We start from the raw sequence: 20,196 nt of genomic DNA, 5'->3' as shown, positions 1-20,196 counted from the left end.
TTTTATATTTACTTTATTTTAAAATTGTTAGTATTTTTGATATCTTCCAAATTGTAGTTCTTTACACACTTGAAAGTAATTGAGAAAAATTTGTCCACTTAGATATATAAACATATGTAATTGTTCCCTATGACGCACATTTTAAAATGTTTGTTCAAATTGTGAACAGGCATTAAATGTTTGAATTTGAAAAATTCTGCACAAACTATGTTGACTAGTTAAAAATATATTCTATCTGTAATCTGTAAGTTAATTTTATGATGTATTAAATATATTTTTCTCTTGAACTTTGTTTTTATTTTCTACAATCTTAATCTTTGTTGATATATATTAATCTATGACATTGCTATTAATAACAGTTAACGTTTAACTAGTTATATCCGTTAATAACTAGTTACAAGTTAAACGTTTTTCATAATTGTTAATGAGTTATTTCAACCGTTGATAATTGGTTTATTTTTCCTCCAGCTTGAACCATTCGCGGAAGAAGATCCGATTGATTTAGAAGTAAGTCATCCACGACTTGTTTTAACATCAGAGGATAACACACCAACGGATAAGTATCCGAACGGTTCCCCGCCAATATTCAAACATAAATCTAACCTCGCGTTAGACGATCGATCACCTAATAAATTGGATTTCGCAAGATCAGCAAGCGCAGCACAAGTAATGAGATTAACAGATGATAGAAGTAGAAAAATATCAACATCTTCAAGACATGGATTATCACAGATATCTTCTAAAATATCAAATTACCTTCCCAGCAATCCATCACTACTGGAATCCGTACCAGAAGGGAAATCAAGTCGTGCTAATTCTCATGATACTTTTGGTAGGAAACTAACAGTACCGAAAACACCGAAAAGAAGCCCATCAACATCAAGTTTTCAATACATGTCTACACCTTTCCATGGTTCAACACTTTCAGCGTTCGAGAAACCGAGCGAATTCGCTTCACAATTCAGTTTAAAATCAGTTACAGATAGTCTTGCGCCAATAACATACTGCTGTGGATGTAGGAAGAAAACTGATGATAATATCAAAAAGGAACCTAGTAAATACTTCGATGTCCAATTACTAAAAGATCCGATATATCTAGTTATTTTAATATCGAATTGTACTTGCGCTATATCGTATACGAATTTCATTATCCTTGTTCCATCTTACGCGGTCGAATGTGGTTTTGATAAATCTTTAGGCGCCTATTTATTGTCAATTATATCCGCGTTAGATTTAGTCGGTAGGATCGGAGGTTCCGCTATATCGGATGTTGTATCAACTCCTAAACGTTATTTTTTCATAACCGGTTTATTGATATCCGGTATCAGTTTAGCTATGATACCGTTAATGCAGAGTTATTTAGCTATAAGCGTTTTTTGTTCGATATTCGGTATCGCTTCTGGTATTAACGTTGGGGTGACAGCACTTGTGATGACTGAAATGCTCGGTACTGAGAGATTGATGTCTTCGTATGGAATTAGTTTGTTTGTGAACGGCATTTTGCAACTTATAGGACCCCCTGTATGTGGTATATGGTTTGAATATACACATTCATATAAATCTTTATTTGTCACTTTAGGCTTGATTCTCTGTAGCGGTGCAGCGCTTTGGGGTTTCGTCCCATTTATTCATAGTAGAAGAAAAAAAGCAGAAAGAATGCAACAAAATATAGAAGAAAAAGCCTGAATTAAATATTGCTGAATTTAAAATCGTCAATTCTACGTCTTATAATCTCAAAAACCATCACAAAATGTTAAAAAAAATATCGATTTCCTAAAATTATAGGGTCCATTGATATAAGATTTTATTTTGAATTTTAACCTCAGACATTTTAGATTAATTTATGTCGATTTTATTGTATTTATTATCTGCTGTTAGGTAGCTTTAATTTTATTAATCAAAAGTACTCAGCGTTAAAATTAGCTGCTTGTAGCGTTATTATTTAAAATAACTTAAAGCAGTTATTTAATACGTTATTTATTTCACATCATTAGTAAACATTTGACATTGACATGTAAACGAATTTATTATTTATAGTTTGTCTTTAAATTTACCTTAGTTTAATATTCCACTCACCAGTTACTCGAATGTTTTAGTTATTTTTAAAATTAACCATAGTTACCATTCTATTTTTATCCAATTATTTTTTTATCGGTACAATCTGATAAGCGTATTTAGCACAATTATTTGGATCTGTAATCTATAGATAATGTAAAAGTTTGACATTTGAGACATTCAATAGTCGTTTTGCATTAAAAATGGCAACAAAGATATTTTACGTCAGCAAAAATCCTACGTTTTATGCTCTTTGTTATCTATAGGTTATAAATCTATTATTAGTTATATTTTAATGTCGAATACATTAATTTTTAAATAATTGATAAGTCCTTTATTTTATATGCAAGACAAATCTGTATCTATAAATGTAAGAATGTATTTTCAATTATGAATTAAAAATGTATTTTCTAATCAAAGATATAAATGAGAATATATTAATTTTGTAGTTTTTAATTCCTTTACCCCAAAAAAAGAAACACTATTATAAAAAAACGTAAATCCTGACTACGAGATTAGAGGCCTGTCCCACCAAATTGTAAATTGTCTGATAATTGGATTTTGTTCCCTTATCTGACAGTGACGTCATTTTTAAGCTTTCTGAGTATCTATCACCCAGTGGTGGGACAAGTCCTAAGATACAAAGTTGAGAAAATTTTGGTAACTTCAAAGGCATAATTTGTAAGAATTTTCTATTCTATCGAGGAGCTTAAACCTTAATTAGACGGAGTATTTTGTGGCAAAAAATATATGTTACGAACACACAAAAATCAAAATTTCACGTATTTTTTTCTAAACTACTTCAGTAATCTTTTTTTAATTAGTTTTTCGTCACACTATCCAATAAGAGTTAACATAACTTATACTAACTAATTTTTTGGTAAAAATTCGTGAATTAGGTAAAAATAAAACATTACTGCAGTTATAAATTTATTAAAAAAATTATATACACTTAACAAATATTAAAAATGCATATAAATGTTATCAATATCCATAAAAGCTTGCATTGGGACGTTTTTAACTTGAATCTGAAACAAAAAACATGAAATTTTATAAATTCTTGGTTTCCCCCAATTTTTTTTAGTACAATTCTGTAAGTAACATTGGCTATATTTTTTTATCTTCAAGTGGACGAAGTCGCGTGCAACAGCCAGTTATATATAACTTGCTTATAAAAAAACAGTATCGCTAGTGGAAACAGGGTTTAAAACTCACCTGTTACTTAACAATGGGCGCACATTGCTCCTTCAACCAAGTGTAGTCTTCACTTAGGTTTCTAGCTTCAAGAATAGGACCTAAAGTGTTCAGCACTCGGGCGTGGTAGGCATTTATGTAGGATACCTGGAAATAAGCAATAAAACTTTAAAAGGCATACGCTTCAGAAATGAAAAGCGCCATCTATTATCTTACTAAGAACTATAAAATTACAATGAACAAACTGGTTTCTAATATATGAAATAGCGCCATCTATTATCTGAATTTTGAAACGAAGATTTTTAAACTTGTTTTACATGTAACTCATTTTAGCATCTAGCATCTTAAAAATATAAGAAAAAACAATTAAGCAATGAAAACATAATAAAAAGAATTAAATTCGAACTCGTTTTTCATAATTTTTAATTCGAAATCTCATATTCGCTGTAGATATTTTGTGCTGACATAACAATAAAAATATTTTTACTATCTACCCCAACCCTTACCAATCATCTGTAGACGTCAATATTAAATTAGTCTTACTAATATAAAGGTGAAAGTTTAGATGGATGTTTGTTAGAGTTTTGTAGCCTAAACTGCTGAACGGATTTCAATGAAATTTGGTATAGATGTAGAGGATAGTCTGGAACACATAGACTACCCACTTTCTTTTTAATTTCACACGGACCTAGCTAATAATTTACCAGTGGTAGTGCCCGCTTTAACATCTTAGCAGTGCAGGGCTCGCCCCCAGTAATACCACGACCACACAAGACAGGCGTGAAGTGGAAGCAATTCCGTGTACAGTCCGATGAGTGTGGAGCCGGAGGCCTAATTTGAGTCCCTTTCTCTTTACCACCCTTTTCTTATAAGTAGAGGATGGGAAGGGAAAGTGGATTTCACGGAGGAGGAGATACATAGGAAGGGGAAATATCCTCTTTATGTGCATCTCCTCCTCTGTCAAATAAGGGTAGGCAACGCATCTGCAATTGCGGATGTCTATGGGTAGCGGTCGCTTCGCCATTTTGGCGGATTCAGGTGGCCGCTTGCTCGTTTGCCACCTATGTTATAAAAAAAAAGCTATAAATACCTCAAAATCATCAAGCAGATTGATATCCAAGCATTCCTTGTGATGCGGCACCAGCGTGAGTGTGCTGAAGGCGAGCGCGCCGCGACCCTCGAAGTCACCTAGCAGACCGCGCGCCTGCGCACAGACAACACATGCCATAGACAAATAGACCATAGACAACCGATCATAGAATATATAAGAACTAGCTGTTCTCGTGCGACTTCATCCGCATGACATAAAAGTTTCATTTTGTTGTTTATTACACATTTGTCAAATTATTAATTGAAAATGTCAAAATGACATGACATGATGACAACCTTGCTTCAATTTTGGCAGGAACTTATGGTCTCTTTCCCACATTAGGGTTTTTATCCAAAATATTTACCCCCTAAGTTAATAGCCTAAAAATATATAGCCTAAAGCATGACGTAAATGTAGAGCTTTTTATTAAATAAAGAATTATTCAAAAATATGGTGTAATTGCTGACATCTTAGGCAACAAAGAAGTGTGTGTTTACGCTTTATTATAATAGTATAGATAGACCTGTATCATCGTCTTCATAGACTATAGAACAACAGACCAGACAAATGATCATAGACTATACAACAGTAGACCATAGACAACATACTTTTTTCGACTTTTTACGAAAAATCGCTAAAACTATCAAAGAAACTGCAAAAACTAATTTTATTAATTAACGCATCTATGTAAATATAAAGAGGAAAGATTTGCTTCTGTATGTATTGAAATTTTTAAATATTGGACCGATTTCAAAAATTCTTTCAACATAAAAAGCTACATTGTTAATGAGTAACATAGGCTATATAAATTTCTTAATCTAAAACAGATAAAAAATAAATTATTAACCGCACTTAATTTCTATTTTTTTTAATTTCAACAATTGGACCTTACCCTGGGATGATCAGATTCCTTGGTGATGGAGATGATTTCCACCAGATCCTCGTGTCTGATGCCGTACTCCCCCACCTTATAGTATCCGGGCTCTGAAATAAAAAAATAGTATTTTTAAGACCACTGCCAACATCCTAAGGAGTGTCAAGGGTTGAAGAAATTGTATATACTTACCATTGCTGAGTATCTGTCGGGGGCGAAGGCCGGGGTCGTGGGGGTAGGGTCTCCAGGAGACTCCGGAGGGCCCCTCGTGCACGTTGAGACAGTGGCCCACGCCGTGGCCAGTGCCGTGCGCGTAGTCCAGTCCAGCAAGCCACAGGTGCTGGCGAGCGAAGCTGTCTAATACATTGCCCTGGGAAAAAAATGAATGGATATCCATCTCCAAAACTGTTTAACAACGATAAAAAAGGGTTGTCAGGGAAATCTCTCAACCTTAAAGAGGCACAAAATAATGGATTTATTTTAATATTATAAATGCAACAATATTAATGGATGGATGTATGGATAAAAAATAAGGGAAAATATAAGGGTTGTCAGGGATATCTCCTTCAACCCTTAAGGAGGTGAAAAGTATAAGATCTTACTGATATAAAAGCAACAATATAAATGGATGGATGGATGTTGGAGTTTGTATCCTAAACTGCTGAACGGATCTCCATGTTTGTCACATGTAGGTAATCTGGCAGAACATATAGGATACTTTTCATTTCCTAAATAATCACAATTCCCGTGGGATACATTAATTTTGTTTTATCATATTTATTTGATAAATGCAATTTTTGAAAATATCATATCTGAAAGGCACAGATAAATCAAAATCTAAAATACATGGGTTACAAATCATCATTGATTTTTAGATTCCTGTGGGATATATGGAATTTTTCCATATTTCTTTCGTTAATACATATGTATAAACATTAATATTATAAAGAGGAAAGAAGTACATTTTTGTATACATTGAAATATCACAAAAACTACTGGACAGATTTAAAAAAAATCTTTTACCGTTAGAAAGATATATATGTGAGTGACATAGGCTATATTTTTTTATTTAACGCGGGCGAAGTCACGAGCTACAGCTAGTAAATTAACATAACTAACCTTAACCCCTTGTGGGAATACAGAACTGCCCACCATTATTTGACCCTTCAATACTCTTGTAAATGCATCTTTTTGCCCAGCGCTGGGCACACCCATGTGACGTGTACGAGTTATATCGGTTGTACCATCTCTATATAAAAAACACAAAAAAAAACAAAACTTCATTATATTGTACAATCAAGGAATCTGTCAGTTAAAATACTTAAAGGGATTTTATGGCATTTTATAAGGCGCCTGTCAGTTTATAGTTAGCAATAAACAAGAAATTACCAATTTTTTTCTAAATTCCCTAAGGATCTGTCCCACCCAATTGTAAATCTGAATCCAACGTGTAAAATATGTGATGGAAATATCGGATTTTGTTGCCTTATCTGACAGTGACGTTTTAAAGCTATCTGAGCCTCTATCAGCCAGTGTTGGGACATGCCTTATATGTTGCAAATAAAACTAAACTAAAGTCGCGTGCGAAAGCTAGTTGTTTATAAAAACTATAAATTACAAATATTATCGTCTCCTTTAATTTCATTATAACAGATTTCTATATTTTTTTTACCTGTACTGTCCACCAGAGTCCAATAGAAACATGTCATCAACGCCTATGACCCTCTGCTCACCCCCTTTAGAAGGGCTGTAATGTATAATAGCACCATTTTCTCCGGCACCTGCTATAGTCTCAAATGATGGACCTAAGAAATCTTCTTCCTCACTGAAACACATATTAATTATTAAATAAAAATACAATAATTCAATCATTAAGGCTAAAACACATTGCTCCACTGAGTAGGGCTAAAACACAATCGTCCACTAAGTCATGCTAAAACATAATACTCCAAACAGATGGGCTAAAAGAATATGTAACACTTACTCGGGCTAAAACATAATCGTCCACTAAGTCGGGCTAAAACATAATCGTCCACTAAGTCAGGCTAAAACACAATGTAACACTTAGTCGAGCTAAAACATAATGGTCCACTTAGTCGGACTAAAACATAATCCTGCCCTCAGTGTGACTAAAACATAATCGTCTACACTTACATTTCGGTTGGTCTTAAATAGAACTATGCATAGACTAATAAACATAAAAAATACCCTCCTATCAGTCGGGCAAAAAAACGCCTACTCACGATCTAAATTCCAAAAGCTTATCAGCAGCTTGTATTTCAGTTATTGTACAGCCTTTTCCAATCTCTTCGTGGAGCCATTTGAAGAATCTGACCACGGCTATACCATCTTTGACGTGACAATTACGAAAACCCTGCAAGAAAACATACAAAAATATGTACAAAATTTACAACATTTTTGGATGTATTTAAAACATCCCAAAAAGGTTGAATATGTCAACCGTCATCCTTTTTGACAGCTAATTGTCAAAGAGTAAAAACACAGACATCAAACTGGCCAGTAATATCAATTCTATGAAGAAAAAGCATAAAAATCGGCGAGTTGGAAATTGAAAATGCTTTTTTTTATATTTCATTAAAAAAATAAACAAGCCCATAATCAATTTAATTTAATTTAACGAATAAAATAACAATACCTGTAATTCCACCTCGTTTTTAATCAACTTAGTCAATGCCACCGGAGATACTTCCGATATTAAATCTAATGGTTTCTTCAAAACTGTCTCCTGTAAAACAAAATAAATAAAAAAACGATCATCATATACGACGAAAAGAGTTAGTAAACTAAAGAAATCACACAACAGGAAAATAATAATATATCTCAAGAGATCTCATATGACAGTGGTCTAACTCAAAAGATCTCACATGTCAGAATGGGGATGTTTCCTAATTTTTGGAATTGCTTTTATTATGTAGATAAACCATATCTAAACAAGAAAAAAAATATAATAAAATCATATACGCAACATTTAATTACAAAAACACTTAACTAAAAACAACTTCTCGAAAGACCGCGAAAACGCCTCATGACATGACGTCACTTCTTTGCTAACAAACCTCGCGTCGCGGTCTGTCAAAGTCATTCAAAGAGACCAGACGTAAATTGAATTAGCTATTCAAATAACTTTTACTATTTTTTTTTTCGTCATAGTGATCGAAAAATTTGCTCGTAAAATATGTCGTAAGTATAAAAACACTTAATAATGGAGTCCTCATAATATAACACACGAAAACTCAATTCTTATAATCATTAAAAAAAAATATAACTACAAAATGCGCTGACATTCACTGAAGTTGGTCACACTGCCATGTTATATGCGAGAAAGTGACGTCATTGGTGCTTGAGGTCGAGTAATGGAGGGTAAAAAATATTGCAGCGTTTTTAATTTATATTTCAATGGAGACAAACATTTAAGGTCTCCAACTGTTATTATAGGTTTTAAAATGCTGTCTTTAAAATATTAAACATAACTTTATTTGAATTTGTAACATTAGGAAACATCCCCATTACTTAACTCAAGAGATCTCATATGATAGAGTAACTTAACTCAAAAGATCACACACATAGTTCCATAACTCAAAAACTCACCAAATGAAATGAGTCACCTTACTCATAAGATCTCATATTAAGAAAAGTTCCACATCGTATGTGATGTCTAAAGTGATGTAACATTTCCTCAAATTGATTAAAATAATCGAGAAAATAACTGATTTATGTAGTTTTTACATATCTCAATTTTGTCAAAGAGAATGAGGGACAAAGAATAAGGTGGACGAAGAGAAAGTACGATCTCTGCCTACCCCTCTGGTGGCAGGCGTTATAACTTACCCCAGCAGAAGCCCTATGTATAGCTTCGCTTGCATCACTTGACAACCAAATAGCGTGGGAGCCATCTCCGCTTTCCGATAGTTCTTTCTAGAAAACAATTCGTAAATGAATATCCTTCTAGAACATTATAAATGCAAAAGTTTAGATGGATGGATGGATGTTAGAGTGTGTAGCCTAAACTACTGAACGGATCTCCATGAAATTTGGCACAGGTTTAGAGCATAGTCTGGAAGAACACAAAGGCTACTTTTTATCCCGGTAATAGTTACGGTTCCCGTGGAATTCATTAATATAGTTTTATAATATTTACTCGATCATTCTGCAACGCTTCAACATAACTTATTGAAATTTGGCACAGATATGAAACAAAGTCTGGAGTCCACATGGGATAAGGTTCATCCCCGAGAAATGTCCGGTTCCCGTGGGATAGCTTTTTGTTATTTAACTAGTTCGCATGTTTTGTATCTAGTCTATATCCTAAAACGAGCAAAATCGAGTGTTTTCCTAGTATTTAAAAGATCACTTACAGCCAATTCATGTAGATATTCCACGATACTATCATAGGGTCTACATTGCACTGTCGCACCTTCCGAAGTTAAATGGTCTATCACCAATTGGGAGAGTGTCCCATCACCCCAGAACAGCTTTGCTGAGCTGGTGGTGATCACCAAGTAAGAGAAGAAGACGGGATTATATTGTATATCACTACCACGTAGATTTAATGTATCTGAAAGATATGTCTTGTGTAAATCATACTAATATTATAAATGCGAAAGTTTAGATGGATGTTAGAGTTTGTAGCCTAAACTGCTGAACGGATTTTAATAAAATTTGGTATAGATGTAGAGGATAGTCTGGAACAACACATAGGCTACTCACGTTTGTTATTTTTTAATTTCGCGCGAATAGTCGCGGGCGAAAGCTAGTAATCAATAAAAAGAGTGTTTTTTTAATCTATATATCTTAGGGCCTGTCCCACCAAATTGTAAATTGTTTGATAACAATCCAACATGTAAAATGTGTGATGGAAATATCGGATTTTGTTACATTATCTGACAGTAACGTTGTATTTAAGCTATCTGAGACTCTATCAGCCAGAGGTGGGACAGACCCTAAATATTGTAAATGAGAACGTTTAGATTAGATGGATGTTAGAGTTTGTAGCCTAAACTGCTGAACAAATCTTGATGAAATTTGTCATAGATGTAGAGGATAGTCTGGAAGAAGTCATAGGCTACTTTTTTTAATTCCACGCGGACAGAGTCGCGGTCGAAAGCTAGTAATAATTCTAAATGCAGCAGTTACTTACACGCAACTTCGTCTAATGCGGTTATAACCAACGCAGACGCTTTCTTCTCCTTCATCTTCTCTCTTAATTCTTCTATCTTCTTACCGGAAGCTTTACCTGGAAGAATTTCTCTATGCCAGTATTCAAGTGTGTACAAGCCAGTAGACGCAGTATTCTAACTTACCTGTATATTTAACATGCAGTGGTAGAATCTCATTATGCGGTCTTCTCGGAGGAGCATCTTTCGTCTGAACCCTCACTTGGTCAACCAAATTGTTAGGAACCGCTATTAATTCCATTTTGGCTTTTTTCAAAGCTGTCTGAAATAATACATTATTATTGAAAAATAACTCAAATAGTAACTTATAGTTTTTTTTATTGGTTTAATTACATCATAGAAACCTATAAAATTGTCATTTTCTATACTAATACTATAAAGAGGAAAGATTTGTATTTTTGTATGCATTCGATTCATGAAACTACTGGGATAATTTCAAGAATTCTTTCACCATGAGAAAGATAATTTATCTATAAGTAACATTGGCTGTATTTTTTAATTTTACGCAGGCGAAGTCGCAAGCAACAGCTATTATATTACAAACTAGTTTTCTTCGTTCGCTTGAAATTAAAAATATAGCCTATATTACTTACCGATTACGTATCTTTTAATGGTGATTTTTTGAAATCGACCCAGTAGTTTTTGAGTTATTTCAATACATATCAGAATCCAAAAATACGATTATTTTCTCTTTATAATATTAATATAGATATAATAAACTTTTTTCTTGAATCACTCTATATTCTATAATTCAGTATACATATAGACAGTTAGAAGCGACTTCGATTTATTAACCGAAAATCCAAAAGTAGAAAGTTCTTAATTCATCTTTATATATTTTTTGTATTTCGATGTATATTTTAAACTAGCTGTTGCTCCCGACTTCGCCCGCGTTACTTTACAAAAATATGCCCATGTTACTCACAGATAAATTACCTTTCTAATAGTAAAGGCATTTTTAAAATCGTCCCAGTAGTTTTGGAGTTTTTTCGATACATACAATACAAATGTTTCCTCTTTATAATATTAGTATAGTTTATAGTCACCTGTAATGGCGTCCATTCATCTCTGCTCATCGTTTTCGGATCTGCCCCAACAACTGACCCTTCAACTAAATTTGTTGTCAACCATTTCTCCATCGTCAAAGTTTCCGTCAATGCTGACAAACATACAAATAGTATATTCAACATAGACATTTTTAAATTCAAATAAAATGAATATTACAATTGTTAGCTTTTTAATTATTTTGACGTATTCTGTATTCTTGACGGTTATTAGTCTGTGCTATAAATCAATACCATTTGTCATAATTTGAAATAACGATATAAGCTTTGTAATTGTGATCCCAAACATTATTTAAAATGTTTATGTGGTTTTAAAATGTCGTAATTGTGCTTGTTATGTTAATAATCGGATAGTAGTCGGATGTCAAAATAATGGTGTTGCATTATCTCGACGACACGACGGCCATATTGGTAAGGTTATTCTGTGCAAATTGGAAGAAAACATAAGAGGTAAAGAAGACTATATTTTATTAAAGCATAACATGGCTGTGACGCCCATACAATGAAAATATTCAAACTAATATTATAAATGTAAATTTGGATAGATGGATGGATGTTTGTTAGAATTTGTAGCCTAAACAGCTAAATGGATCTGGATGAAATTTAACATAGACGTAGAGGATAATCTGGAAGAACACATAGGCTACTTTCTTTTGTTTTTATCAATACTACCCAAACGGAGTCGCGGGCGGAAGCTATTATTTAACAGATTTACTCACACATCTTCATTAATGTCCACAGCGTATTATCCGTTTCCTTCTCAAATTGGGTGTAATATCTCCCATCAGTCCAGACTAGTGCATGCGAAGATGTTACTAAAGCAGTGCCGGCAGAACCCGTGAATCCTGATATCCATTCCCGACGGGCATCCACTGATGCGATATATTCGGACTGCAAAAAAGTGCTTACATGCTCAAGTTTTTTGGTATATTACATACTAGCTGTTACACGCGAATTCGCCCGCCGTGAAATAAGAAAAATTATCTTTCTAACGGTGAATTATTAAAATACCCAGTAGTTTTTGAGTTATTTTGAATACAAAAATACAAATCTTTCCTCTTAATAATATTAGTATAGAATATACTTACGTTATGTGCGTCTGCGGTCGGTATAATATACGCAGACAGCGCTGTCGGTTGACTTGCCATGAGAGCTCGAAGCGCTGTTAAACGCTGCAGCGTCATATTGGAGTGTATTGTTGAACTATTTGTTAATGTAGCTGCATTCGCTGCTGTATACCTGAAAAATAGATATGTCATTTATTATTAACAGTTTAAAAAAAAAAACTTTATTAGTAGCCTGTGTTCTTCCCGACTATATTCTACATCTGTGACAAATCTATACATATAATAAAATGGGAGTTTCTGTATGTAGTATCAAAAGAAAAATTTCAGATTTCGGGAAGATGTATTTTCGTTGCTGATAACGAAAATTGCATTTTTTTTGTCTGTCTGTCTTTCCGTAAGCCGCGTTTGTTCCGGGTAATCTCCGAAACAGCTGGGCCGATTTCGACTGGACTCTAGTTCTGCCTTTGGGGTAGAACAATTTTTTTCTTTTTTGTGTAGTAATATAAAATCAATAGATATGTATTTTATGGCACTAAACTCTTTACTATAAAATTGTCTATGAATTTAAAAGTAACATTTCATGATGACAGCTTTAACAATTTAAATATTTATACAAAAGTTATATTTCTTACAAAAGAAAATGTAAAAAAAAAGGAAAAAAACTTACACCATAATCACTTTAAATAAAAAACACGTTAAAAACATAGTAAGATCCCAAATGAACGAGGAGATGCTAACATTTTTCGTTCGAAAATATTCAACGTCAACGAAAATGTAAACGCAAACTGAATGCGAAATGACATTTGCTAGTGTTGTGCCCGACTCTATTATCGATATGAAATGTTTTTAGTTTATAGACATTTATCGATATCGACATCTTAACCCCTAAATGCACGATGATGCATTTATACATCAGTCTTTTCTTACCCAATAGACTAATTTATTACCAGTTTCAATTTATGGTATTTAAAAATAAAAAATAGTATATCAAACTTTTCAGTTCAATAAATTATCCTCCTTTCACAGGAGAAAAGAAAAAAATAATTCATGAATTGAACTCTACAAAGAGAAAATTCCGAAAGTCAATTTACATATAATGGTAGACAAAGATGTATAGAAAAGTAGTAAATACTGTGACACTACGTAGGGACAAAGGAAGGATTATGAATCTCTAGTTACAAAAAAATCGACAATGGAAAACATCACTATAGAAAATTACTCTGTCCCGAGTCCGTAACATTGACCAGCGTAACGAAAACTTTATTGGACAAGTGGAAGTACTTAAATTTCTATAATAAACCAAATTGAACTTTATTCTTAGTCTTTTAAACTTAAAATCGCTTGTACATTGTGATTGTGAAACACTTACGTTTTTTGTATTCGATCACAATGTCTTTATTTTGTATGAAAACTAGATTTATAGGCTACGATTTTATTCCTTGACAGACCAAGGCAATGACTGTTATAAAGATTCATAAGTTTATTTAGTACTGCTATCCGCGACTTTGTCCACGCAATATTAATATAAATCGTAGGGTATAATATGCCCGTCTATGTTAGCTACCCTCCAGTGAAAATCCTGTCGAAACAAACGCGGCTTGCGGACAGACAGACAAAAAAATTTAAATGTGATTTTTATCAGCAACGCAAATAAATCGTCTTCACGAAATCTGGATTTTTTTTTTAATATTACAAACAGACACTCCAATTTTATTATATGTAAAGATAGCTCGACCAGAAATGTAAAAATCCTGGCCCTATTCCGTCAAAATAAGCATATTATTTCTTTGCGTACTAAAAAAATTATAACAAAAAGTCGATTGAAGTGTGTAATAATGTTCTTTGTTATGTTATGCTTGCATTTTTTCTAAGAATTAGATGCATCATTTTTATTTATGAATTTGAAAATGTATCGATATATTTCCAATTAATCAATCAAGTAACATCACTAATAAAAATCTAAGATAACACAGGTCGTTGTATTATAACTTTTTTCTGATAATATTGTACGCAGAATATTTCAACGATATTAAAATGCAAATTATATAACAAATAATCACACTCACGTCAACTCTTCGCAGTTTTTAACGAAAACACAGAATAAAAGTACAGAACAAAAATTAAAACGCGGAAAACGTTATATGTAGAAAAAACTAATACAAACAAAAGGATTTTCCAACTGTTTACTTCAAGTCAAACATCTTATTGGCTAGTTAATCATACCAGCCCTTTGTTAATAGTGTCACCATAAAAAAGCTTATTTCAGGACATGTTTTTTAAACAATTAAACACACCACCTGACCTCTTGGTACACATGCAATGTGTTAAAAGAATACCATGCCTACATTTAACGGACAGAGAAACAAGACACAAAGAGAATTTAACACCTTTTTCTGGAAGGTTCAGACGGGGGTAAGGAAATCCGGGATGGATTATACGTTTCCATCGTCATTTACTTCCTCTTCCCACATGATTAAACACTAGCTTTCGCAAGCGACTCCGTCCGCGCGGAATTTAAAGAAACAAAAACAATTAGTTGATGTGTTCTTTCAGGCTATCCTCTACATTTTTGCCAAATTTCATCGAGATTCGTTAAGTCGTTTAGGCTACAAATTGTAACTAACATCCATACATCTAAACTTTTGCTACATAAGTAACATTTACTTTGATAATGCCATTTAAGAATCTCACTAGTTACACAATCTGACAGAACTTAATAGTAGATGGTAAAGAACAGGGAATTAACACAATTTCGGGACTTATCCATAATAATACATAAATAATGGTTATCCGAGTGTACATAAGATAATACTTCATAACTGTCTTTATTTACAAGTAATTAAGAGATAAAGCATTGTAGAAGGCCAACTGAAGCATTCAGAATACAATACAATAAGCCACGCCTTAAAACAAGTATCAAATCATAACCTCAATCTTCTATCTATACATATAATAATATTGAAGTGTCTGTTTGTAATTGAATAGAAAAATTCCAGATTCCGGGAAGATGTGGTATGATAGCTGATAAAGAAAATCGCATTTAAAATTTTATCTGTCTGTCTGTCCGCAAGCCGTGTTTGTTCCGGGTAACTACCGTAACGACTGGGCCAATTTCGACTGGACTTTCACTGAAGGGTAGCTGACATAGACGGCCATGTTATAGGCTGCTTTTTTAAATTCCGCGATGTCAAAATGGCGTAGAGGGTGGTCCAAATTTGCGCTAGTGAAGTTTGCGGGCGACAGATCGTGTTTCTATACATGTTTTGGACAATGAAAACTCGCTGTTATAATATAAAATGTCAACCTATTAATACTAGAATATCACAGCTAAAGGTCAATAAGAATACAATTGAACCATGAATCATAATTACAGTTGACTAGCTGTTGCTCGCGACTTCACCCGCGTTAAAATATAGCCTGTTACTCAGAGATAAATTTCCTTTCCAAGGATGAAAGAATTTTTAAAATTGGCATAGTAGTTTTTGAGTTATTTCATTACATAAAAATATATAAATGTTTTCGCTTTATAATATTACTATGGACTATCTTTCTCAAAAGTATCCCATACTAGTGACTATCCTCTACATCTATGCAGAATTTCATCAAGATTTGTTCAGCAATTTTAGCTACAAACACTTATCAAAACTATTACAATATTAGTAACGTATAGATAGTAACAGTGGTAGAGCCCGCTTTAACATCTTTACACGAATGGGCCGGCTCGTCCCAGCAATATCACGACTACACAGATAACAGGCGTGAAGTGGAAGCAATTCCGCGTTTCGTCTGATGAGTGTTAAAATAAATAGCCTATGTTACTCACGGATAAATTAGCTATCTAATAGCGAATTTTTGAAATCGGCCCAGTAGTTTTTAGGTAAATCAAATATATACAAAAATCCAAATCTTCATATTAGTAAAGATAGGAGTCATCCATCTATCTCTTTCTAGGTCTACCTCTTATTATCCCCACTCTCATAACTAAACCTCTTGTTAATAAAAATCACATATTATGAATTCATCATTTATTAATACATTTTTTACAAAATTTTTAAAAACTAACAAACACTAAGAACATTAAATATCTGTTTAAGGCATTGTTTTAGTAGTGTGTACAGGACATGTTGTCAAAGAATTAAATTTGGTACCCATTTATGAGCAAATATTTTCAAACGGGGATAAATTGCTTTTGAACATGGTTTTCAGTGGACATGTTCACAAAATATAGAATTATTTCAAACAATTTTTATAGCTATTAACTTATTAAAACTGAGACATTATACTATATAATTTATAATATGGCTACTCACATGGGAACTTTCGGTGTAGGCACAAGTTACAGTAACCACTCAAGAAGGACCCCCGACAGGTCTGAAACTGGTCGGTGCCAACACCGAAAGTTCCCATATGAGTGTAGCTGTGTTATAAATTATTTTTTTATAGCATAGAAGCAATATATATTGTGCTCTCTCTATAGAAATGAGAGCAGGATAAATTTGTTAAAAAGTACAGATTCACAATCTAAAAAATCACCACAATTTATCTTCAATTATATATAATGTTACTAAGGCAGCTTTCAAATTACAAGATTTTTCACATATATACCAAAGATCAAATTATTAAAAACAAAAAATCTCCTTATTTTATATATTTACATCTTATTTTGCTGTACATAAGAAATAACTTAACATAAATTCTTAATACCAAAGTTAAATGGGCTACATAAGACAAAACAATTTTCTAAAATAAAGTGAGAAGCAAGAGGTCAATGAAATTCGCCAGAATGGCGAAGCGACTGTTGTGTAGACATTTACATTAGTTAGACAATATCCCTTTTATTTGAAAATGACAGAAAATAGGATTATTCGAAAGATAATTCCCCTAGCTATCCCCTCTCCCGTTAAACAAACAAAAATTTAAGAATATAAAATAGGTAACTCTACTAAAATGAATGACTTGTAGATCAGTTCACATTTGAAGATCATTGAATCCATTCACAGATCAGTTCAATGTAGGGTTGTAACGGAGGCCATTTTAACGGAAGCGGATGCGGACGCGGAGGCGAAGGGCTTCACCTCTGCAGAAGCGGAGATTAAAGGACGCGGAAGCGGAGGTCAATAATAAAATGTTAATTGCGATTTATTAAAGAAATAAAAACTAAGACTATGTTAATTCAAAATACAGATTGGTACATAATTACAAGATACAGTTTATTATGCAAATATAATGTATAACAATTATAGTTAGTTTACTTATCACGGCGCGTTAAAAACGTAAATTAACCTCAGAAAAGCATAAGAAGTAACACATGCGGAAGCGGAGTTCCGTTACAACCCTAGTTCAATGAACAGCAAGCAAGTCACCACAATTGTGGCTCAGATCACAGTTATTGTACAATGAGCTATGATCTGTTGTAGTGGTCGAGCTACAGCTCAATAATTCAAGCCAATGTTATGTTAATATCTAATCAGTGTCGGTTTTAGGTCTACTGATGCCTTAAGCAAGATTTCAGCAGTGATTTTTATTTTATAATGTCTAAGTAGGAGAATCATCATCAAAAGAATGATGGGGTCTACAAATCATTAAAAAAAGAAATAGGAGAAGGGATAGGTAAGAGTTATTGGAGACCTAGCACCCTTTTCAAATGCACACTGGGCAGTCGCTCAACTGTGTCCTCCTCTAACACTATATTGATAATAAATCCATTAATTTCTTCAATATTTAGACACATTATTTTAAACCCATTATTCACAGAATCTTAGTAATGAAAGATTTATTCTTGCATGTTTTCAGACCCATATTCTCTGTACATCATATTGCTTTTCTTGTTGTTTATTTAATTAACATAATCTGAAATGAAGGTAGAATGAAAATTAATATTGTCATATATAAATCAATATATACTAATAAACAATAGTTAAACAGTGTCTTTCTATACTTAGAATTTAAAAATAATAATTATAGCTTATATGCCTTAGTAATAATGTAGCTTTTGAACAGCAAAATAATTTTATAATACTCTTCTTCAGTTCATTTCTTGTGAAGTTATTATTTAATTGTCTACACAAATATTGACTTTTATAACTGCCTGATATAATGTTAGAAAACAATATTCAGCTAAGTCCCTACTCTAAATTAGAAACTAGGCTTTTGTCAACCACACTGCAAAGCATATTGGTACATGGCAGGTCCCAAACCTGACCTGCTGATTAAATGCCTAACTTTTTTTTATAAGAGAGCTGGCCAAAAACGCCCATGGACATCCACAACACCAGAGGAACTACAGATGCGTTGCCAACCTTTGAGGAAATTGTATGCTCACTTCTTGAAGGACTCTAAGTAGTACTGGTTTGGAAATACTGTTCCACCACGCCATTGACACTCCAGCATAAGTTATATGTATAAATAATGTAAAATACTAACCTCAGCATTCCATTGGTGCTATTGAGTTAGAATTATCTCCATATCCACTCAAACTTCCTTGAAATTCCATACCACTAATTTGACTATCAGCATTAAATGATGCACCATACGAATCATTGCTAGGGGCATGAGAAGCTTCTAGATTTGCATCTCCGGAGTCCGCAGCCATTCCAGAGTCAGGTTCAGCCCAATTAATCTTAAACCGAGTCACACGAGGCTCTGATGCTAGTATATTCCTTACTACTTTATCAAATTGAGGTTTCGCTGGTGGATTTTCCCTTAATTCTGGTTCACTTTCACTGTATTCATTATTAATAAAGTAACCGACTCTAACAAACTCTTGTCCTCTGTACGAACACGTTAATAACACAACAGTGACGCCTAATGCGTCGTTTTCGGGTATCCGAGTGACGTCAGGTGGTGGCGCTTGGAAGACAAACATGTGTCTACCCTCAGGTATGGGTCCGACGTAAATCGTGTCTAATACTTGATCGTGTTCCTCAGTTTCAGCTGAACCAACGTAAATCATCTTCCATTCTAAATCTTCTTTAAGTTCTTCAATGCACTCGAAGGTCAATTCGAATTGGAAAGGATTAAGAAATGGACTCGGATTGTCCAGCACGACGACGTTGGTTATATGCACTTTTGCCATATCGAAATTATTAAAGTATTCACGTTGTTAGCACTAGAAAGACTTAAAAACTTCGTTTTCTTCGATAATAAGAACGTTAGAAACAGTTTGTATTATGTAAATCCAAGTTAAAACCGTTTATAATTGAAGACGAAAGAAGATACGGCGAAAAGTGACAAATATTTTGGCGGTTCAAATGGTCACGTGATCAAAACTTGCGACTACAACGCCACACTCGGAGGGATTAGAAACTACAATTAAAAAATAATAATCATGATAACATCATTACATTCCATTCGCTATTCTGAGATTATTTCACGCAATTATAGTATTTACAATTCACGCCATTAAAATAAAGAGGATGCATTTTGTCAGAAATAAGAAAAAGTGAAAAACTTACCTGTTATTTACTATTTCTCGTTACTTATCACAACAACAGACGTCAGACTTGTGACATAAAGTTATAGAAATGTACATAGACAACTATAGAGAAAGGAAAACATATTTGTGCCAAGTTTTAAAGTTAAATGGTATTTAATTAAATAGGCAATCTGAAGACAAACAAAAAATGCTTAATTTAATGTAAATAAATGTATTTTTTAA

The 20,196-nt window shown here is 33.3% G+C and overlaps 3 protein-coding genes across 5 annotated transcripts in view; 1 reads left to right on the top strand and 2 right to left on the bottom strand.

Annotated features, from left to right (window-relative positions):
- LOC106105957 (monocarboxylate transporter 13) overlaps positions 1–2,455 on the top strand; it is a 32,034-nt gene extending 29,579 nt beyond the window's left edge. For both annotated transcript variants that reach the window (XM_013286464.1, XM_013286465.1), the window contains exon 8: positions 469–2,455. In XM_013286464.1, the coding sequence (XP_013141918.1) occupies positions 469–1,686 (1,218 nt within the window). In that variant the 3' untranslated portion in view covers positions 1,687–2,455. The remainder of the gene's footprint in view (positions 1–468) is intronic.
- A 517-nt stretch (positions 2,456–2,972) lies between these two features.
- Positions 2,973–20,064, bottom strand: LOC106105960 (xaa-Pro aminopeptidase 1-like). 2 transcript variants are annotated; one of them, XM_013286469.1, is made up of 17 exons: positions 19,994–20,064; positions 12,561–12,711; positions 12,192–12,363; positions 11,455–11,567; positions 10,535–10,670; positions 10,372–10,467; positions 9,590–9,789; positions 9,063–9,149; positions 7,870–7,959; positions 7,457–7,587; positions 6,886–7,038; positions 6,333–6,462; positions 5,406–5,583; positions 5,232–5,323; positions 4,340–4,453; positions 3,271–3,396; positions 2,973–3,083 (listed from the first exon to the last, which is right to left on the bottom strand). In XM_013286469.1, the coding sequence occupies exons 2-16, from the start codon at positions 12,654–12,656 to the stop codon at positions 3,274–3,276; spliced, it is 1,911 nt and encodes a 636-aa protein (XP_013141923.1). In that variant the 5' UTR covers positions 12,657–12,711; positions 19,994–20,064; the 3' UTR covers positions 2,973–3,083; positions 3,271–3,273. The 2 variants fall into 2 exon arrangements, with proteins under 2 accessions (XP_013141923.1, XP_013141922.1); XM_013286468.1 differs by lacking the exon at positions 19,994–20,064 and adding an exon at positions 13,207–13,336.
- On the bottom strand, positions 18,964–19,614 carry LOC106105847 (histone chaperone asf1). Its single transcript, XM_013286303.1, has one exon. It carries the CDS (start codon positions 19,612–19,614, stop codon positions 18,964–18,966), a length of 651 nt encoding a protein of 216 aa, XP_013141757.1.
- Positions 20,065–20,196: the final 132 nt, after the last annotated feature.

The sequence above is a fragment of the Papilio polytes genome, unplaced genomic scaffold, assembly GCF_000836215.1.
Source record: "Papilio polytes unplaced genomic scaffold, Ppol_1.0 DF822622.1, whole genome shotgun sequence".
Classification (NCBI taxonomy): domain Eukaryota; kingdom Metazoa; phylum Arthropoda; class Insecta; order Lepidoptera; family Papilionidae; genus Papilio; species Papilio polytes.
This window is presented reverse-complemented; position numbering and strand designations above follow the sequence as displayed.